Below are 21,897 nucleotides of genomic sequence, written 5' to 3'. Positions count from 1 at the left end.
TGATCCAAAGCACCTGGAGGTCATCAGTATAGACTTTTTCATTGACTTCGATAGGTTTCACACCTCTAGCTAGGGAAGGAAGAAGAGACTGAAATTCATACAGAATTTCAAATTCCAATCTTCAAAGTGGGCAAAAAGGTCCCTCATATTACTACTTAACTCCCCACTGCTCATTCACTAGGACAGTCATCCCACATGCAGTGGCTCAAATCTTTTGAGTGGAAGGGGAATTTCTGTGTGAGAAGTAATGGGGAAAACTTGTGAGTCTGGATGCTGAAAGGCTTTTGCTTGCTCTGCTCCCTATCATTTCTTCTCTCTTAAGCTCCAACCAACACCTGCAAGGAAATATGCACACCATCTATGTGAACTATCCCATGTCGAACATCATCTTTTAAAGATGCCTGAACCAAAGTTAACCCGGCCATGAGTTGAAGGATAGACAGGAATTGTCTTACTATGAAACCAACAGCCTGTTTAGCTGTCCTTTTATAGTAGAGTATGATTAGTGCATAAGATGTTAATCTGAAGCAAACAAGCAGAAAGTCCCCACAAAACATCTCCCAAACATGTCCCTTTAGGGAGAGCCAAGTTACAAGATGATAGACAGGGTCCAGTACTCACCTTGGGAATAGCTAGCTTCTCTCCTTTCTCTGGACATTCCTCTGAGTCAGAGCAGGTGTAGTTCTCACTGAAGGACACCAAAGGGTTCACCCTTGGCTTATGGATGGCCTGGAAGGTTAACTGCGTATTAAGCAGGTTGCTCACTGTTCTCAGTGAAGTACACACGTTGGGGGGCAGCGAAGGATCTGCCAAAAGGTCTGTAATGAGCCCATGTGCTTCTCCCATGACAGCGATATCCACTGTGATACTGGTACCAGAAGACTAAAGACGACAAAAATAATACATGTAAGACAATAAAAGTGAACAACCTGCTGAGCAGTATCTAAAGCTGTGGTGAACTCTCCCCACAACTTTTGTTAAAGCGGTTACCCACAGAGTGGAAAAATAATAACATGAAATAATTCTTTAAATAAGGAGAATCATGCTGAATAGACTGATCATCAGGCATAACGCTCACAGTCTGCAAAGAGTTTGGAATTTCACCATATCTGATTTCCCAGCTTTCACCATCTGCAGCTGGCTTAGCCGATCTGAATGAATTGTTCAGGCTCCCTACAGAGACATAGTCAATGGCCAGGGGCTATTTGCACAAAGAATTTCAGAGACATAGCTTAGGATGAGAGGAGTCCCTCTTGAGAGATGCCTTTCTACTAACTACAGAGGCATCTAGAACAAGTAATGTTCAGTGCTTATGCTTAGATGAATAAAACGAATCCCAAGCATATACTGAGATTTTAAAAATATCTCCATGCTATTAAAACATAGCATTCTGGTACAGTGGCATCATCATTCTTCTCCGAGCAATTGCATATTGGGCAGCTATACCAAAATTGAAATGGAGTAAAAAGTGGATTTTCCAATCTTTATTTTATTCAGACAGAAGTGATGAGAATAGTTACTCTACAGACTTGTACGACCAGTTCAGGTGGTCCTTACTTCCTCTTGGGTTTGAAATATATACCTACTTTACCTATATGATTTAGGAAGATTTATTAACTAAAGTGATGCGTAAGCAGAAATAATACCAGGGAGCAGTTCATATCACTGGCAGATTTTACACACCCTACCCAGTACATGTACATAATTGATCTGTAAATGATGCACTGTAAATCAACTGTGGCCCAGGCAAACTGTCTTCATACGTGTAGTCCATCCATCTTGCACACAGGTAATCTAACACACTGGACTTCCAGTGCATGCACAAGAGGGTTGATCCATTAACACATCTTTGAGTTTCTCCAGAACTTCCTGACATTCAGCAGCTCCAACTACCATCCGTCCTGAGACCCAGTAGAGCAATATATTGCCACTAAAAGAAACAGTTTATTGCCAAAAGCAGGAAAGTTGTCAAGTCTGTGAATTGACAGCTATATGATACATTGCAAAAGACTGAGGATCTTTAAAATCTACTAGAACAGTGAGACTGGATGCACACAGAAGTAGAACTACTAGAAAGGCAGGAGGCATATGAACTTTCAATGCAGCAGTGACATTTCAGCCTCACTAGCTGGTGCACTATAAACCACCATAAATTCTGCGTGGAATCACTAATTCAAGACACTCCAAGACTGAACATTCTTCCTTTGCTGTGTTTCTGACACATAAGCTCAATCCTGCTGCTACTGTTTGCGACTTTTCAGCAGGTGTACTTGCAGTTTGCTGGAGAGACCATTCCAGGAGATTTTGTACTAATTTGTTTTCATGTATTTCTTAGAAAAATCTAAGATACACAGTTTTCCAAATGGGGAAGTTATGCCTGTGAAAAGAGCATACAGGTTTCTTGGAGTGGCAAGTAAATAGCATGGAGCATTGGGCAGACTGCTTAGCAGGAGAGTGATCAGAGCCCCGGCCAGGAGTGACTCACCAGTGACAGCATTTATGGACCTCACAACACATCAAAGAACAGTGTAACAGAGCTTGACACTGCTTTGTTCTCACAAAAGGCTTTACAAGCAATAGTAAAATATTTCTGAGGAAAATGATATATTAGCTAAGTATAGCTAAACCTCTCCCCGCTACCTTCCCAATTGCGTAGTGTGGACATCAGGCCCTTGGCAATAGCTGTTTCACTCCACTGATCCACTCCTCATGTCCTACTTCTTGCTAACGCAGATGTAAGCCGCAGGACCAGAAGACAGGCCTCCTCACTCACCATCCTCTCACGCAACCAGAAAACCAGCCTCTTCTTCCCACATTTCTTTGTCATGATACCAAATAAAATAAACCATAAACTGTTTGATATAATGAAGTGCTATTTCATCCTACTGAAAAAAATTAATGGCTGAAGTTAATTTAATGGCTCTTTCATTGCTTAACCTCTCAGGAGTGCACGCAGAAGATTCTGGCAGATGCTAAAGAAAATTCTTAAATTAAAAGACAAGGCTTGGGATGGTAGGAATCAATTATCTATCTTAACCTCAGCCCTGAAAAACAGACCAAAGGGGAGTGAGGGAGAATGCATCATTCAAAGTGCGATAGAAGCCTCATATTTTCAGCAAAACTGCATAATCTACAGTTTGAAATTTTATTAAGCCTGGAGCCTGGAGTTGTTGACTGCCGATCAGAGACAGAGATTAATACTTCAATGAAGTAAACAAGTCTGACTCAGCGGGCCATAAGCAGAGGCCCAGATTTTGTACAGCAGTACTAATATTTTGCAAAGCAGCCAGCATTGTTCTCCGTGATTAGTACCAAGTGGGGAGAGGGAGAGCCCTTCTCTTCTCAACAGTGTATTTCTGCCACATGGACTCCGACATGTGGGGAGGCCTTGTCACGTCTTGGTGACCCCTGCCTTGACTCTGGGACCCAGCAGATTTGTCCCGTCTAAAATGCCAGGCTGTGCTGAGTTATGCGAGGAGCTGGTGCTGAGGCCATATGGCCCAGGAAGAGAGACGCCACACACGGGGTCTGCATCCTCCCTCCTGAGCTGTGTCAGCACCCCACTGCAAAGGACAGCCTGCACTCAAATCGAGTTAGGTACTTACACACGTAACACACAGTAGCACTGCTGCAGCCCATGCACTAGCAGAACAAATCAGTGGAAACGAAGCGATTCTCTCTTTGGAAGTGCGCCTTGCACCTGGGAAAGGCTTCAGAGTTTGGCAATAGCACAGATATCACCTCACCCTCTGCAAGATGGCAGGAGCTTTTGCACTTTTGAACAAAAGGGCACTCCCTGCAGATCAGATGCTTTCAACTGACACCTCACATGAAACCCATGCAGCCATCCACCCTGCCCACATGGAGCACGCCCAGAGAGGACAGCTCCATGCCTGTAAGGAGGTGGAGGTGCATGCCGAGCGTCCCTCACCAGGGCTGAAACGAGACCTATATCCTGCCAGCATAGCCCAGCCAGGGTCACCAAAAAACATCAACAGTTACCAATTTGTGCACCATGACGTACTGCATTGCACAATACTTCAGAGTGAAAACACTTTATACAGTATTACAAAGACACCACTGTATTGTAGTGAGCTGCTTTAAACGGCACATATATATCATAGTTACAGTATTGTCTGAACTACTCATAATGCTTAGAATCCTTAGAATGAGAGCATATGTAAAAGGAGAACAGACCAAGCTTAAATTCCTCTCGAAGAAAGAAGTAGAAGAGGGTAAACACTGCTCTAATCCACACGAGTGCAGTACATTAACACCACATCCTAAACTGGTATGGTTTGCATGTTGCCATTTAATTGCACAGAACTTGTATACAGGAAAACAGTTTCTTTTTCGAGCAGTTGGAATATTTCATCTATCTCAGGATAAATTGAGAGTACTATCAGACTAGTCTGACAAGATAAAATTACAGGCATTTAAATTATTATTTTCTAAAAACAGTTACAAATTGAATGCATGAAAACATTTTAAAATATTTTACTTTTTGACTCTCTACTACAAAACAGCAGAGAACTGTGTATGCTTTGCAAACCATTACTCAGAAAGTAAACTAAAATGTGTTTCCCTAAAGGACAAGGAAACCTGGAATTTTTTATAAAATACATATGGTGATGTGAAACAATATAAAGATTTATGCAAGACAGTAAATTGCTGAAAATTTTAGATTGATGTAATTGTATATATGCATATACACACACGTGCACACATATATACACACACAGTCTTTTTTTAGGGTAAAAGTGCACACAAAATCCATGCTCAGACTTTGTAAGCAGTTTTCTACTAACGCGCATAGCCTCTGCATGAACTGATCTGGATTCTTTCCAAACCACTTTACTCATCGAAACTCAAAGGACGGATACTTGGGAATAGAGGCATGAATAACATGTTTGCAATCAACACTAACAAACAACTAACTTGATAAAACAACAAAACGAAGAGCTAAGCTAAGGTGAACTTAATTTCACACTGGTCAGTATTCATTTACCAATCTATGCTAATAACGGCAAATGCAGTTTCCTCCCATGAATTTTGGAGAAGATTGGCTTACTGTTCACTTTGTGACTTCATTCCAACTCTGATTTAAGCGATGTCATGCAGTGACTAAAACTGAAGGCTCTAGGGCTTGGGAATGAGAAAGCAAACAGGCTGGAAACAAAAGCAAAACCAGATCAACTAAACGTGCTCATTGATAACTAAGGTAAGGAGCAAAATAAATTCCTTACAACGTTGAAAACCAGCTGGTTTTGTGCTTCCCCCCCAACCCCCTTCTTTTTTTAAACTGGCATTCGGGTGGGTGTTTTAGGCTGTGGTACCACCTGGAACTCCTAACTGGGCCCAAATGCACGTGCTGTATGTTTTAGGGCTTCTTTTTACGTACAGCAATAAAAGAAAGGATTTTCCCCTAAAGAACTCTCATGAAAAATAAGATGGCCAGATCACAGTAGGATGCATTAGAGACCAGGGACAGACATGCACAGTTCACAGCACCAACTGTGCAATCATCTAAGTTTGAATGGGTGGGGGCTTACTGGGAATTTGCAAGAAAACGTTCATGTACCAAGAAGTGCACATACTGCTGCAACTGTAGGACCAAATCACAAGTAGCATGTCCCACTGTCACACAGACAATTTTTGTCAGGGCAGGAAACTTCTCTTCAAGGAACACTCTTAAATGCAATACAAAAAAAATATTCTGCTAAATTTTAATGATCACTTAGAATTTTTAGGTTTGAATAGTTTGTTTTGGATTCTGTAACATGGCTAGAAAAAAAAAACTTTCAAAATTTGCATAACCTTCTGTAGGCTTTTATATTACATTTCACAAAATCCCATTCGTTTTCTTCTATTAAATTATATTTTGTATAAAAATCTGAGAATAGCTTTTTACTCACCGGGGAAAAAGCAGATAAAACTGTGTAGGAAAAACAAATTTAGGAAAATAGGAATAACAAATTCCTTTATCCATAAGACCTGATAGATAAATTTAGTTTACAAATTGTTCCTGGTTAAGAAACAGTTGACCCACCTGTGAAGCAGATTTGATATCCTTATACTTAACAGATGCCTTACTGCAAGTAAAAGTCTTCCCCCTCCCCCCCCCCCCCCCCCGCATTGGTGTTTTGCATATGATTCTCATAAAACTGAACTCAATTCAGTTTAACTAAAAAATATTGCTCTCTCTTTACCCTACAAGAAAGGATGATTAACATGACAACATAAAACCAGTCAAAACTTAAGTATAATAAAAAAAATATAAGAAAGAAAAAAACCCACAGTTATCAAACACAAACCACAATTCATGTCACACAGCCTCATGTTAGGGAAAAAATAAAATCTTCATTTGCTGTGGCTTGTACAAGGAAAAGCATTGAAGGCAGAGATGCTGGCCTTTCACCACATTACACTCAAGAACACTCTGTAAGTGAAAGAATGGGGGAGGCAAAGAGGAAAAAAAGAAAAAAAGCAGCATCCAGCATATCTTCAATCTTCACACAATTACAAGCAACAATAAATCAAAATTTGATATAGTTTCCAAGTCACATCATGAATGCTCAGGCCAAGCTGTCTGGAAACAAAATTAAAAGCAAATCTAATTCTCCATTATTTTAATGTCCACAGAGCGATTTGAAGGATAAACATGAATTGGCTTCTATGGAAATAATGAATCATTTTAAAGGCGCCACAGACTTAACTACTCCACCTTTCACTGGCTGACTAAGGAGAAAAGAAAAGTGTGCGTACAATTCTTTGACATTTCACTTTTCCGTATTTAAAGCTGCAGAACTGGAGTCATACCGAGGCTTCTTATTTTTATTTTACTCTTACTTTGTACTAACGCGAGATTTTGGGTTTTCTCCGGTGAGAAACAGGACATTTATGAGAATCTTTTCTCCACCTTAATGAAGCACAGCAATTTCACTGCTCCCTGCTGGTGGACCAGCCACAAGCTCTGTAAGGCATATTCTTTGGTAGGACTGAATATAGCACCTTCCCTTTGACTCATCACATTGAGCAAAGAAAACCTTTCCTTATCAGGAACGTAATCACTGATTTTGCTGCTGATTCTTTAAAGCACCCAGAGCCACATAACCATAAACCAGACACTGAAGCACAAAGGTGAGCCTGAGTACTGCGTCCAGCTCTGGAGCCCTCAGCATAAGACAGACACGGTCCTGTTGGAGCGGGTCCAGAAGAGGGCAACAAAAATGATCAGAGAGATGGAACACCTCTCCTATGAGGAAAGGCTGAGAGAGTTGGGGTTGATCACCCTGGCGAAGAGAAGGCTCCAGGGAGACCTTGTGGCATTCCAGTACTTAAAGAGGGCTTATAAGAAAGATGGGGACAAACTTTTTAGCAGGGCCTGTTGCGACAGGACAAGGGGGAATGGTTTTAAACTAAAAGAAGGTAGATTTAGATTGGATGTAAGGAAGAAATCTTTTATGATGAGGGTGGTGAAACACTGGAACAGGTTGCCCAGAGAGGTGGTGGATGCTCCATCCCTGGAAACATTCAAGGTCAGGTTGGACGGGGCTCTGAGCAACCTGATCTAGTTGAAGATGTCCCTGCTTATTGCAGGGGGGTTGGACTAGATGACCTTTAGAGGTCCCTTCCAACCCAAACTATTCTACGATTCTATGATAATGAAGGAAGACTCTGGATCTTGTGTGAGCCGTAACGATTACAGTTTTGATCCCAGTTATATGGCGTTCGGGATGGCACCACCATAACAAAGCAGACCTGCCTGGTAACAATTACATTGAACTCTGATCCGCAGAGCAGAAAATGTCATGACCGTCACACACAGTGTGTCTGTAGCCGGAGCACTCGCCAGCACGATGCCAGAGCACAAGGATCACAGCACAGCCAGAGGAAATTTTTGAAAGTAGTTGTGCATATTTTTTGTCCCCTCAGCACTCACTGTATTGCAGTGACCCCTTTCCTCAGCAACAGCCCTGTGGCCACACAGTCAGGAGGAGGCAGCTGTGCTTGGGCCTATGTGCATGCTGATGAGCATGTCTCTCTCTTCATAATCTCTCACTGTGTTAAACTGCCAGTCATCTACTACCAAGCAAGGCCACTAATTTGGACCCTCCTCTGGTATCCCATAGGTTGCCAGAAAATTTCTAGGAAAACATTAATCTCTGATGTGTCCTACCATCTGCCAAATTTGCTTGAAACTGTCAGACAGCATGATCACATAAGCCTACTTTCATTAGAAAACCAGGATGAAAGCAACACCATTCTTAAATGGCTCTAACATTTAATCTATTCAGAGTAATTCCAAACTTTGCAAATAATGAATTTGGAACCTTTCAGAAAGAAGCACTGGTTTGAGGAAATGCTTCTTTTTTTTTCCTTTCTTATAAGATCAGGGGAATGTATCACCATTTATAGCAAACTTTGGGGCTGCAGTTGCCACCGCCACATCCTGCACCTCTATCTTAGGTGACGCCATCCACAAAGCTCACAGCTACAGCTGACTAAACTTCTTCCATTACAGGACCTTTCAGTTCGTGACAGCTTTGTCAGCCAAAGAGCTCAGACTGAAACGGCCTGTGCCAGGTATTTGTCTGGGGTGAATTATTTCAGCGTTTGAGAAAAATTGTTCAGACATTTACAAGAACACTGTTGGAGTGTTTTATCCATGCTAAAAATTCTTAGTAAACTGATACCATTTAATCTGCAGCAAGCACTGAAGGTGCAGTAAGGCCTTTTGCTTTCCCTGTCCTGGTATGTCCAGACTTAGTTCTATAGCCCCTGGGAAAAACAAAACCAAAGCTAGCCTTGCATGACCTCTGTGAGTTGTTAGAAACCAGCCACCAAACCGCCTGAGGATGGTGCCTGCCCTAAGTGCGCACACCTCCACACATTGCCCACGTGGCCTTGTGCTCTGCGCTCAACATCCCAAGGGGCAAAGGATCACATTTAATCCAAGCTGCACCGTCAGTCTGCAACTCAGACTTACACCTCAATTATTCTTCCCTCTTGTTGAGTGACGATGTCAGGATAATCATTAGCACTGATAACACCACGATGATTGCTCCTCTCTTCAATGCCCAGGCTTGGGTAAGCATCTCCCTAGATGGGCCACAGCTGCTCAGAGAGAAGTCTGTCTCACAGCTTTAGCAGAGACATCTACATTTAAAAAAAAGAAATATGTAGGAGATTCTTTTGCATATCATACACAATAGACAAACCGACATGCCCTCAGGAAAGCATGGCTTCAAGGTTTTCACAGATAAGCATTATGAATTTTTAAAAAGGGGAGAGAGAGAGAGAGAGAGAAACAGAGAATACATTTTACTCCTAAGCAGTTTTGGCGCCATTTGAAACTTTCAAGGGAAACTATCAGTTCTTGCTTTCAGGTCACCTAGCAAGCTTTCCCAGATTTGTAACATGCACCAAAAGAAAATCTCTTTGTGGTTGTTGGTAACCAAGCAACAATAACAAAAAGATAGATGCAGAAATCATCTCAAGCAGTGGGATGATTAGATTTGGTAAGATTCAAGACCTACAGACTAGGAAAGTCTACACCCGTGTGGATGCAAGTGCAAGTACTGGACATAACCCAACACAACAGAATTCCCCACCATTTATATCTGACAGAAATGACCTCAAATTAACTAACTCCAATGGTACTGACTTAAAGTAGTACCTAATTTTTCACATTGCGTCCTGCCACAGTAGAGCACAAGTATCTCAGCTGTTGCTGGAAAACCCCAGAAAGCGTAGGGGATGGGGGCAGAGGGTTGTCGCCCAGACTGTGTGGCGTGGTTAGCACCACCGCCACTCCGTGGCACACAAGAACGGTGAGGGGCAAGCTGGAACCAGCCGTACACATGCTCTGCCTTGGGCTCCTGGGGAAATCCCAGTTCAAATGAAGATACCTGGAGAGTTTTGGTGACCTTCTGCATAAGGCATCCCGTGAAGAGGATCCGGGGAAAGCAGCTCCTGGAAGGAGGTGAGAGCATGGGGTGAACTTTCTGGCTAAGAGCTTGGAAACCTTGTGGAAACCCTGATGCTGATGTTTCACGTTCTCGGCAGAGCCACGGGGACTCAGTCACCCAATTCCAAGGGAATTCCCATGCAATTTGGCTGCCTAAAAACCTTAAACTATCATGACTATTTCAGCCTGAAGAACTACTTGACGCTGTAGAGCAGATCAGAGAGTCAGTCACAAACAGTCAGGGTTTATTATTTAAAAAGTAGACGCTGCTCCAACTAAACTCAGAACTTGAAAAATTATTACTTTTCTTTAAAACACAGCAGATGGGAAAAATTAAATACTAAATGGGGCTCAAATCTGCTTTGAATAACACAGACTGAGGAAAACAATTCTGTACTTCAGAGACTGTCCTCAATTGTCTTACATTATTGTTCTTCAATTTGTACATCAGATGGTCACAAATTGGTAGCTTGAAGCTGATAGTTTGCATTCGTGCGAAGAAAACAGTGACAACTGTCTTCAGTCTCAACTTGAGATGCAGCAACACCAGCTGAGACCCAGCAGGAGCAGGACGCCGGGTGCACACACAGTGGAGGATATGCCATCTATTACATTTGAGTTTACAGCTCCAGTATCCCAACTGCCTGCTTAGCATGGGAAGCTATTTTAATTCTACGGTGAATTAAAACAGAGCAGCCAAATACACAGCATGAGTTAAAAAAAGATCCATTGAAAGCAATAGCACCATTCTGCCTCCTGCGTACTAACTAATCCTCCCACATTTTCAACTTGACAGTCTCAGTTACACTAGAACAAAGCCAAAGGAGCCATATACTGCTATATTTTCTCCCTTTCAAAATATCTCAGACTCTTTTGGGATGCAACTTGAGAAGCGACATCACAATTAGCAGCGAGTTGCAGAAATACATATGAAAATTATCCCATCTAAAGATTCACATCCACCTCAGTCCTTCACTAAGGACTCTCTAACAGTATTAAGCAGAACAGCATTACTGAATATCATTAAAAACATAATGCAAGTAAATGCAGCCTCTAAATTATGACAAAAGATTGGGGGGGGAGATAAACAATTGCTACAGAGAGTGTCAAACTTATTTTTAAATACTAAAAAGGAGTTGCCATCAGGGGAATAAACTGAAAAAAAGCAAACTCGGCAAAGTTTTAAGAACTGTTCACTGAGTGTTATAAAACAGAATAAAAAGAAAATTACAAACTAGGAAATAATCATCAGTGAAGCTGCAGATACAGCGTCTTTAAAGTTCAGTCTGTTCTTACTGAAATTACGACAGGGATTTGGAAATGACGGCAGGAGCCAGATGTATATCTTGGGCCGTGTTTTGCATATGCCGTAGCAACAGGAGCAGAAAGATCTCATGAAACTCTCCAGGCAACCAAGAACACTAATGATATTTAGTGGCCCATTTTTTAGAACGTGCTTTCACTGAAGCCAAAGGCAGGCAGAGATACTCTGCACCTTTTCAAAAGGATAAAACCTGTGCTTATGAAAGTCAAGCGATTGCCTCACTGCAATCAAATTGGTCAAATTTTAACACTTTTTTCTTCTCCATCAGACCTTGTGGTTTGCATTATTTTAGTTCTCCTGATTTAAAGCGCTCACACTAATATCAGTTAATAACCATCTAGTGTTACAGATGCCTCCTCCTCTTTCTCATGACTTTATGTCACAAATGAACTCCTCTGTGAAAAGAAAGAATCAATTTTCTTTAAGACTTGGCTTTGGATTCTTATATTATGACTCATTCAAGAAAAGCAACTGTAGCCTTAGGGACTTGCAGCCCCCAAATCCTTCATCATCAGTGCTGCAGAGCTGTAATTTCTCTAAAGTACAAGCTACTTCAACATCTAAAGCCAGGACCTGCAAAAGGCACACTAAGCATGCACTATATATGAAAATCCCCCACCTCTCCTAGACTATTTGTAGGCAGACACTTCAATGAAGATCAGAACAGAGAGAAACGGTAATTCATACACAGGAAAAACCACTATCCTCTACATGTCTTCTATGATATTAAAATGATTTTTTTCACTTAGCACAGATATAAGCTGACAGACCGGCGAGCCCTGAGGACTGCTTCCAACCTACTTCATCCTTTACCTGCAAGGATCAACTTAAAGACACACTAGGATAGTTTATACTATAGGCTTATTTTGTCTTTGTCGTCACAAATGAGAAAAAATATTTGCCTGCTGAGATATAAGGTATACAGCTGATCACAACAATAGATCAATGCCTGCATAAGATGGCCATTTTCAGCCACTACTGTTCTGGCCTATCATCTACAAACCAGATGCTAAAGGCCCTAGGACTTTCTAAGCAACCTCAGCAACCACTAATTTCTTTCATGAAGCTGCTGACTGATTTGTCCTGCACACAGTTTTAATCTAAGAAAAGTCCTAACTTTCAACTTGCGGCTTTTAGGTTGTGAGCAGTTCTTGACTTGCATTTTAGAAAAAGAAAAAAAGAAAATGCATACAATATCCCTAATTATGATATGCTGGCTGCTTCTCAATTCTAATTAGAGATCGATCCAATCTGTACTTCTGCATCACGAATATCTCACCATACTGAACTTTGACCATCTGGCTCAGGGTCTGCACTTTCTGATGAGGGCCAAACACTTCTGTGTTTTTAGAAAGCTTGGATTCAAATACACATCTAAATTTAACAACATCGGCTTCTCATTTACAAAAGGCAACAGAACCATAGAGACCAAAAAAACAGACACAGATCGTGAAGCATTGGTGCTTACGCTGGCAACCCAACTAGACAATAATTTTTATTTCTACAGTGACTTAAGTTTTCTGCTTGGAGGTAGGTATTAAGAAAAGAAAAAAATCAACTGTGGGTTACACAGTTTTTTTTAAATGTTAAATCCCCTTGTGAAGCTGAACTTCAGTGGTTCATCTGAATCTACTCCAGTAAGGAATGAGTGATGACGTACCAGTGAGTGCAATAGAAGCTCTTACTACTACTGAGTGGAGTAGGTAGGCTGAATTTGGAGGGACAAGATGACCCACTGAAACTCTATCACTAGGACTGTTACTGAACTGTCACAAGCAAAACACTGAAATCACATTTAAAAGAGAGCAAGTGAATGCAGCCCACTTAAATCATCACTTCTTTCTTAGCACACAAACCATCTGACACAGCAGACACAGCATCAGTACTGACACTCTGGCCTTTTAAAGCTGAAGGCCCAAAGTGCTACTACCTCTAGCTGACAATTAAGAAACGTGCTGTGACAGTGCTGCTATAAATTAACTATGAAGTCCTACATGACCACAGGATCAACACAAAATAAGCGGCACTGTACGATGAGCAAGTCACCTGCAGCACTGACAGTTACTACTTTTCAGACAACTAGAAAGGTACCTCTGCCTGGACGCATGGACAGGCAGGTATATAAATAACTAAACATTTCACTTCTTCAACAACAAAATGATCGATTACAGACTGGGCAAGCTCTGCCAAGAGGGTCAACAACGCACAGAGCGCCCTACGCTGCCTGGCCAGCTGGCATGCCACGTACAACCCTGGCACCAGCTCCTGAGGGGTCAAGCCCGCCAGCGTCAGAAGAGTGCACAATCCAGCCACCAGCCACCACCAGGCGTTACCAGTATCAGCAGAGGGTTCGAGCTGTCCTTGAAGGCAAGAAAAGCACAGAGAAGTATGCAGACGTATGGAAATGTATGGAAGCATGGAGGAGTATGGGAACGTATGGAGAATGCAGAAAGACAGAACCAGAGTTTGGAGAAACGGAAGATGTACTGACAAGTTGAAATCAAGGAGGAGGACACAATGAGGGCCAGTTTCGAATTTCCAGCTGGAAATGGTGCATTAAAACCATACAGAAGTTCACATTTCCTGGCAGATGGGTTAAAAGGCTGCTCTGAATTTTTAAAAGGAGGTATAGAAAAGCAGTATCAATACACAAATCTCTCTTTTAACACTGAAAATCAACCACTTTAAAAGATACATCAGTACAAAGCCTTGGTATTTTAACTCAGGAGGAATCCTATTAAGCAGTGGACATAGTATTGAGCTATTTGCTGATGACACTTCACTTCTGATCACATGAATTTGCCATAGAGCTCTCTTACACAGAGAGCAGCAGTGTCCTCACAAACAAGAAACAGCAGTTCAAACTAGGCAGCTCCAGGATTCTCACTGTATTGACAACTTTAGACAAACACCAAAAATATTTTGTACCCTGACAGAAAAATTATTGGGTTTGGAATTTCTGGCAACTGAAAGGGCTTGTTTTGGCTTTGCTTCAGCAATTTTAAAGCATTTTTATTAAAAGATAGGAACAAGAAGTCATGTCAACTTTGCAAAACTTAAATCTTCACTTTGAAAATGCTGAAACAAAGTTACTCAGTTTTTTCAAAAAGGTTATGACTTCTTGTCCTGCAGAACAGCCTGGTGCCCACGTTTGCATTTTTTTGCTGCATCAGACTTCTGCAGAGGCTTAGCGCGTCTCTCGCAGTCAGAGGCTCATTGTTACCTTAAATGGGACTGATCCATAATAGATTAGACCCTGGAGATGACTTCAATATTCAGATTTGCTAACACTGGTGACTTAATGCAGAGTATTGAAGTTAAAGGTCTTCCCCCCATAGTCAGTTTAACTTTGGGGGGGGTTAAACTCAGAACAATAAAGATAAAAGACCACTTTAATCACAAGAAAACGCTTGACTTCATACCACTGACCTTGCTGAAGAGTCATGCACATCTCTCATTGTAATGTTTTATGTAAACATATTTGTTAACAAATTGAAAGAGACCACAAGCAAAATTGTTTGCCATACGGTGCTCTGACAAATCAGCTGATGAAGCATATGGATTCAGTCTTCCTACTTCTGTATTATCTCCCTGACTGCTTCAATCTGAGTGTTACAAGTGGCCCCAGAGACCCCATTTATCTTATTAAAGTTAAAAAAAAAAAAAGAAAAAATTACTGATTAATTCTCTTTGTATACCTCTCTTCTGCTCCTAATGCATCTGGTGAGATGTTTGGCAGTAACTTTAGGAAGCAACCTTCTCTAGAACGAAGAATTACTTCAGTTACATTATTTGTTCTTTTAATTACTGTCATTCCCAGCAAAATGCTAACAGAGCAGAAAACGTATATTGGCAATGCTCACTCCGTGCACCACGCTGGCATTTTGCCAGTAATGTGAAGACTGCCCTTAATCTGAGTAGAGATTTATTTGTATCCATTTCCTCTTTTAACCCAAGCTACCATTGCTGTAGAGAGTAAAGCTGAAACATTCTATATGATATTACAGCAAAATGAAATACCCAACCAAATTAAACATGCGCAACACTTTATCCACTTGCCCTTTTTATCTTTACTGACAGATCAAAGAAATGTGTTTGATTTCCTGTCAATAAAATCAAGGTGGCACAAGAAGGCAGCGTGGTGAGGTCCCACTTTGTTCTGCTTTTTAGGAAAGATGCCTTCAATTAGGCTAGGGTTTCTCCAACATGATACAAATATGCCTTTAAGCCATAACTAACTATATAATGATCCACTTCTATATAGAGCCATAGTAATATATGCACTTAAATATGCTAATAGCTCAGTTTAAATGGGGGGAGGGGAATTAATTAGAAAGAAAGGAATTAACATTTAGTTGGCCTTTTTTTAAACAGAGAAGAAAATGCAAATCAAAAGCTGTCTCAAAAGACTAGCTAATCCTTTGTGTATAAAGAGAACCATATGAGCCCATGCCAGCTAAAAACAAACAGACAAGTTACAAATAGGACTTCATATTTAACTCTGAAGCCTGATTTGTGTGGATGTGGGTGTACTTAGTAACCAGTCAAAAAAGATAAAATCATGTTCTGACTCTACATATAATTTAGGGGTTTCTACTCTGCTTTAAGGGCTTGCTTATGTGATCAGCCTAAATGAGAACCAGTTAAAGGACGTTTCACCAAGTGCACAGAATAAATTATTTTAAATAAAACCTGCCCATTGGCAGACTTCTATCCACACACAGGAACTATTTTTGCTTGTAAAATGATGTTCATTTAGCTCTGTATAAACAATTTATGAATCCACCTTTAACATAACACCACCTTTTCTCCCTGCACCAAGCCGACAGCCATGCAAAACCCCACACGGCTCCAGAGCAGCAGGCTGAACTCTGCTTCCCCTCCGGCAGCGGCAGCTTCAGTGATGATCTGGACGCCAGCCCCTCATTACTGACAAGAATGTAACGAGAAAGGAGATCAGAGTGCAGGTCTTCTGCTGGAATGGAGCCACCACCTCACTTATAAACCAAGCGATGCAGACCGGGAGTTCCCACAGGGATGGAGCAAGGAAGCCCAAAATGTCACTCGTCTTTCTAAGGGTTACTGCCTCCCAGATGGTCTGCTAGTGTCTCACGGGGTCAATGGCACAGGAAAAGGGGAGAGGGCAGGAGAGGGGCGTACGCAGCACAGCTATGAGGACATCCAGCTGCAGAAGTGAAAATCACAACAGGAAAAGGGGATGAGAGCTTCATAGCAGGGATGCCAGTGAGAAAATTACAGAACAGCTGGTTTGAATACATATTCAAGGCTAGAGCACAAATATTTCCATAAATGAGCACACTACCTAGGATACCTAATGCTAGGTAACCGCTTAAAGTGAGTCAGTGCTTCAAGAAAGGGTATAATATAACAGCAGTGGTACAACTGAGCAGAACTTTTAATACAGCGCATTACAATCCTGCAGCTTTAGGTGCAGAAAAGCCTTTCCCAGGGATCACCAGATGGCACTATTCTTCCTTCAAATCGAGACCGTAACTCTGCTGTGTACATGAAATGCTACCATCAGTTTGGGAGGAAAAAGATCTTCATCCATGTTTTTTATATATTAGCCCAATAGTCTCTTGCTGTTCACATTCTTTCCAATGATCTTGAAAATCTTGTACAAACAACAAAGAAATTTGTATCTGGGGGAGGTGGAGGGAATCTCATAACATTTTGAACTGACCCTCATACTAAAATATTCTGTAGCAGAAGGATTACAGACATTTCTGTAGAACACAAAACTCCCCAGAAATACATGCAGTGCTTGACAACCGTATTAAGAAAGCAGCATTTCTTTCAGAGAAATAAGTCAAACATATAAGGGTAACATATACATGCCCCTCTTCTCCCTGTTTTTCATTTCTGTCTGCTACCAGAGCTGTTGAAGATGCTAAACTCCATCTACAATTGTGCAGTGTTTAGTATGAAAGTATTTCCTAAATTTGGTTGAAAATTATTGTACTTTTTTTTTTTTTAATAAAGCTGCTGAGTGTATCCACATACAAATAATAATGGAAGAGAAAAAATGAAACAATATTGCAAAAATGCTAATAATAAACCATCAGCACACACACACAAGACTGTTTACATGTGCATGTTGGTGTAAGCACGCTTTCTTTCAGCTTGTTGATGTGATGTGCAAAAGGATGCAAAGTATTCAGCAACACGTTTGCAATTAGGTACAAGTTACAGAGGCTGTGGAAGCAAATCCAGAATACAGCTAATTTGGGATGGAAGTACAGAAGGGGCACATTCAAACTGAAGTCTCAAAAACCTCTCATCTTAGATAGGAAAGAGTGTTACTTCTTTTTTTTTTTTTTGTTTAATCCACCAAAGGACTCATCTGCACTCAAGACTCTTCAAATTGATAAACCGAAGGGCAAATTAATCTGCAGAGTGACTCCCCTAACTTCAGCAGGAGTCACAGCAGAACTGAAGTCTGCCTGCTGTGCTCGCGAGCTGAATTCCCTCACAAAACAGATTTTTGTTTTTCTCTAAGCAACTCTCCCCCCTTTCACCTCCCTAGAAGTTGACAGGCTGCTTCCTGTTCCATGATCTGTGAATCACGATGTGAACGCCAATCGCTACTCCCCTGTGAAATTAAATTAGGTATCGGAGCACAGCGTGAGCAGTAAGTTTCCCTAAGACACCAGCCCTAAAGAAACTGTACTCTTTCTTCCCCCAGCTGAAGAATGGAGTTATGAAAGCAGGGTCAAGTTGGTTATTACTCTTCGTACTCCGCAACATCAACCAGTCTGCTCTGAGCCAGCTTAAAATAATTTCTCCACTTCCTAGTCATGAATATAATGGCACCAAATTTAGAGTCCAATAATTCATTATATTTATTTGTGTGTTCTTCTGTAACCACTTAACACCATGTGAATTGCAGCAATGCTTAATATGTACAGAATACCATGATAAATCACCAGAACTTAGTGCATGTCATACAGCTGGAAAATTGGTAAGACAAGAGTAAGCAATATTAACACATGGCTTATCAAGCAGGAAAGGGGAGTATGTGATGCTGCTTGCTTCATGCTTTTCAATAGCACTTTGTTAAGCCATAAAATATTCACACTTGGAAAGATCATAGGGTTATGTTGCCCCATATTTTTTTCAGACAGATGGCCCTTGGTAACTTACACACATCTTTGTCACTGCAGTGTACTCTGAGCAAGGAGGCACCACAGGGGCACATTTAAAAGCTGAAACTGGTAGAAAATAAAATAGTAACGTATTAAATGCTGGTTTGTGAGCAAAGATTATTGCTCATTCTGGAGCCTGTGGTAATCTCATATAGGTTTAGGGGAGTTTTAGTTTTAAATTGTGATGCAGGAGTCAAAACCAGACTACTTAGCCTCCTTTATGCAACACCACAGAGCCCATGTGCTCCAGCCAAGGTACCTTGCGTTTGCTTCAGGGAAAAATAGGAAGTGCTCCCGCCTCTCATTCTCAGACAGAAATGCATTTCTCCTCCCTTTGACCTGAGAAACTAGTCCAAGGACCAGCTTCATAATCTGCAAGAAGCAGAAGGTTTCCACTGCCTCATGCTCCCCAAAATTAAGTCTGGCTTTTCCTTCTCCAGCATCCATGTGTTCCCCTGAGGGCTTTGGAGGTTCATCCAGGATCACTTCTCCAAGATCTCAGTCCACTGAAAATCTAATCACAAGCTCTTTCTTTTCTGGGTTAGCTGCCAGACAAGGGCTACTGTTGGAGTTACCACGTCAGTACGAGATTGTTCTGGCCTTCAAGCATTGCCATGTCCCCTGCCCAGCTGCTGTGGGGATGGCTCAAGCACAGCAAAGTAAATTGGTTTAATCTTGTGCATCTGGTACCGAGTTCCCAGTCATCTGTTCAGGGGTATAAAGGGACTACGTTCCATTTCAGTGCATCGATCACGTCACAGACCAGCTCTAATGTTAGAGCCTGAAAGCTTCAAAATCTAAACCCAGATAGCTCCTCTTCTCTGCTAATATTTATCACAGTGTTGGACTTGCATGTTTGCTCTGCAAGCTACTGAGTCACCTGGATCTGTGAGACTATATGTAACCTTCTCAGAGCTAAGCTGTAGGTCTGTTTATTACCCTAAGTTTGCAAAAGTGTTCCTTTGTCATTTTAAAAAGAAACCCAGAAAACCTCTGTGAAGCACAACCGTCTGGAGGCTTTCAATATTTGGTAGCCAAATGAATGCAAAGCAAAACCTTCATCTATGCATGCCTCTTATAGGATTCACTTAAGGTAACAATATCCTACAGAAGGCCCTCTGGGTCTCCGGAAGGTGCAGAGCACTCTTTGCCTATACAGCGAGCAAAAGCTTTAGACCACTTCTGGGAATGCAAATGAATGGGATCCACGTGACCCCGGTAATAAAAGGCTCCTGTCTCTCTGCAAAGCATTGAAATGCCATCTGGCAATTTTGTTGACGTCAGCAGGCGCAGAAAAACAACCACCACCTCCCCCAAAAAAGCAAAAGCCTTGGGCAGGAGGGGGAGGAATGCAGCCTTCCATGGTGCGTGTGCACTTCAGTCTGGTGTTACTAAAAACCTGCAGCAGAGCTGTCAGCCCAGAGACCCGTAATTCTGCGGGAAGCAGCGCAGGCAAACACTCCGTCTTCTCCCGCTCTTGCCTACGCAGACCTCCTTGAAAAAAGGGGTCTCTTGCTGTCCTTAAGCTACTGAAGGTTTTCAAAGTAACTGCTTAAGTCTCTTTCAGAAGAAGTTTTCAATTCTCTTAGGGAAGGGGAACTGTTACGAGCAGACGGGGTAAACGAAGAACACTGTGCATCTAATCTCTGATCTTGCAGAAAGCAGGAGTCTGTCACCTCGTGGTACTGTCTCTCCATCGACAAGTCCCAAAACACACACAGAAGGCAACTGTAACCTCTTGCCTCTATTTTATACCGCTGAGCAGCCATGAGTTCCCTTGTACCCCAGTTTCAGAGACTGCCACCAAGCACCAAGCAACATGCACTATATCCTCTCCGTTATTTTGCCTTGTCACTCTGTCGGGCTGCTGAAAGTTTGTACGCGAGGAACAAATCTCTCAGTGTAGATTACAGGGAAAGATAGAAAACTTCCAGTAGTACACCGGTAACTTTGCAGGGTATGGAAGATGCACCACTCACTTGGCTACTTCGACTAGATTTCCTGCACATTGATCTGGAACACAATGGAAGAAATTCTGTACTATTTAAAGTAAAATCTCACACAAATATTTCATGATGACAAAAGATAAATGACCTAAGATGCTGTATAAATGGTGTTCAAACCCTGCAGGGGTAATATTATAAGCGCAGCTACTAATTTTAAATTATATTTAATAGAAGGCACAATATTGCTCCTAAGTGTTACATGCCACCGGGAACAGAAAAATCCTCAAATATTCATGTAAAATACCAATATTTTAAGTCCGTAATGAGAGTTACCTTTTCCGTGATGAGCTAAAATAGTACTATCAACACGCATGCATGCAGACTAAGCAGGCATCTTTTTGTATTAAAGTACATTTTGCTGTTAGCAAAGACTTCTTCAGTTATTTCTGATCTCTGTTAACAATTCACATCAAAATGCAGAAAAGGGCAACAGTACACCACCCTAAACCAAACATTAAAAGGATGGATGTGTCCTCCATGTGCCACATTTAAACCCTGAAGTGAGGAACTTCTGAGTTACTTTTAATAAGGGATGAGAAATTTTATAGTAGCTTTGTGAAAGAAACTCAATCCCCTCAATACTATTTCTCAAAAGATTAGGACCCAGAACCATGCAAGATGGGCGACGATGAGGAGGGAGAGATGGAGGGAGGAGGCTGACCTGCCATCTAGGGCCACATACGTTAAATGCTTTAAGTTGTCTCACTGAAGTGGTGTAACATAAAGCATACTCCTAAGGCTCTACAGGATCAAGGTCTCACTGACTGATGTATGAAACCTGCCTGAAGTACTAGTCCTTTTTCTTTCCCCTGCTCACTCCCCCGCCCTTTCTCCCTCCTTCACATCTCCTCTTACTGAATGAAACGAAGGCATTTTTGCTTACAAAACTGCTCTTTGAATTCCTAATCTCTGCCTCAGTGTAATTTTTTAACAGCAAGTCAAAGCAGCACTATGTAAATAACTGCAATGAGACAGCTCTGCCTGGAAAGTTTTCCTTGCTCGCATCTTAAGCTTGAAAGCTTATACTCAATTCAATTAAGAAAATTTATGGGTAATTCCACAGTTTCTCCCCAAATCCTTATGTTCTTAGGCAGCCAACCCAGAAATAAACAAAACACCCAACAACTGACTACTTTCTGCTAGCACATGGGCAATTATGAGGAACGTGTGTGTTTAATTGAGTTAGTCGTAAATCCTGACATAGGAATGAATCAGAGGATGGAGAAGAGATACAGCTATTTCCCTGCTGCCATTTCAGGTATAATCACTTCTGCTTAACATTTCTTTATTGACTTCATAAACTACATAAACAACAAAACCATCCTACCATAATTTTATGGGTATTAAGCCTCCACTTGAAGCTGTAGGAGAATAAACTTAAAGCTACAAAGGTGACAGACAAGACGGAGATTTTCTGAATTCTCCTCCTAT

The 21,897-nt window shown here is 41.5% G+C and overlaps 1 protein-coding gene across 1 annotated transcript in view; it reads right to left on the bottom strand.

The window, feature by feature from the left end:
• Window positions 1-21,897, bottom strand: part of PDE3A (phosphodiesterase 3A) — a 270,463-nt gene that overhangs the window by 45,448 nt on the left and 203,118 nt on the right. Inside the window, exon 3 of the mRNA XM_076342466.1 lies at window positions 622-882. Coding sequence (XP_076198581.1) covers window positions 622-882 — 261 coding nt within the window. The remainder of the gene's footprint in view (window positions 1-621; window positions 883-21,897) is intronic.

Source organism: Aptenodytes patagonicus, chromosome 1 (assembly GCF_965638725.1).
Source record: "Aptenodytes patagonicus chromosome 1, bAptPat1.pri.cur, whole genome shotgun sequence".
NCBI lineage: Eukaryota > Metazoa > Chordata > Aves > Sphenisciformes > Spheniscidae > Aptenodytes > Aptenodytes patagonicus.
This window is presented reverse-complemented; position numbering and strand designations above follow the sequence as displayed.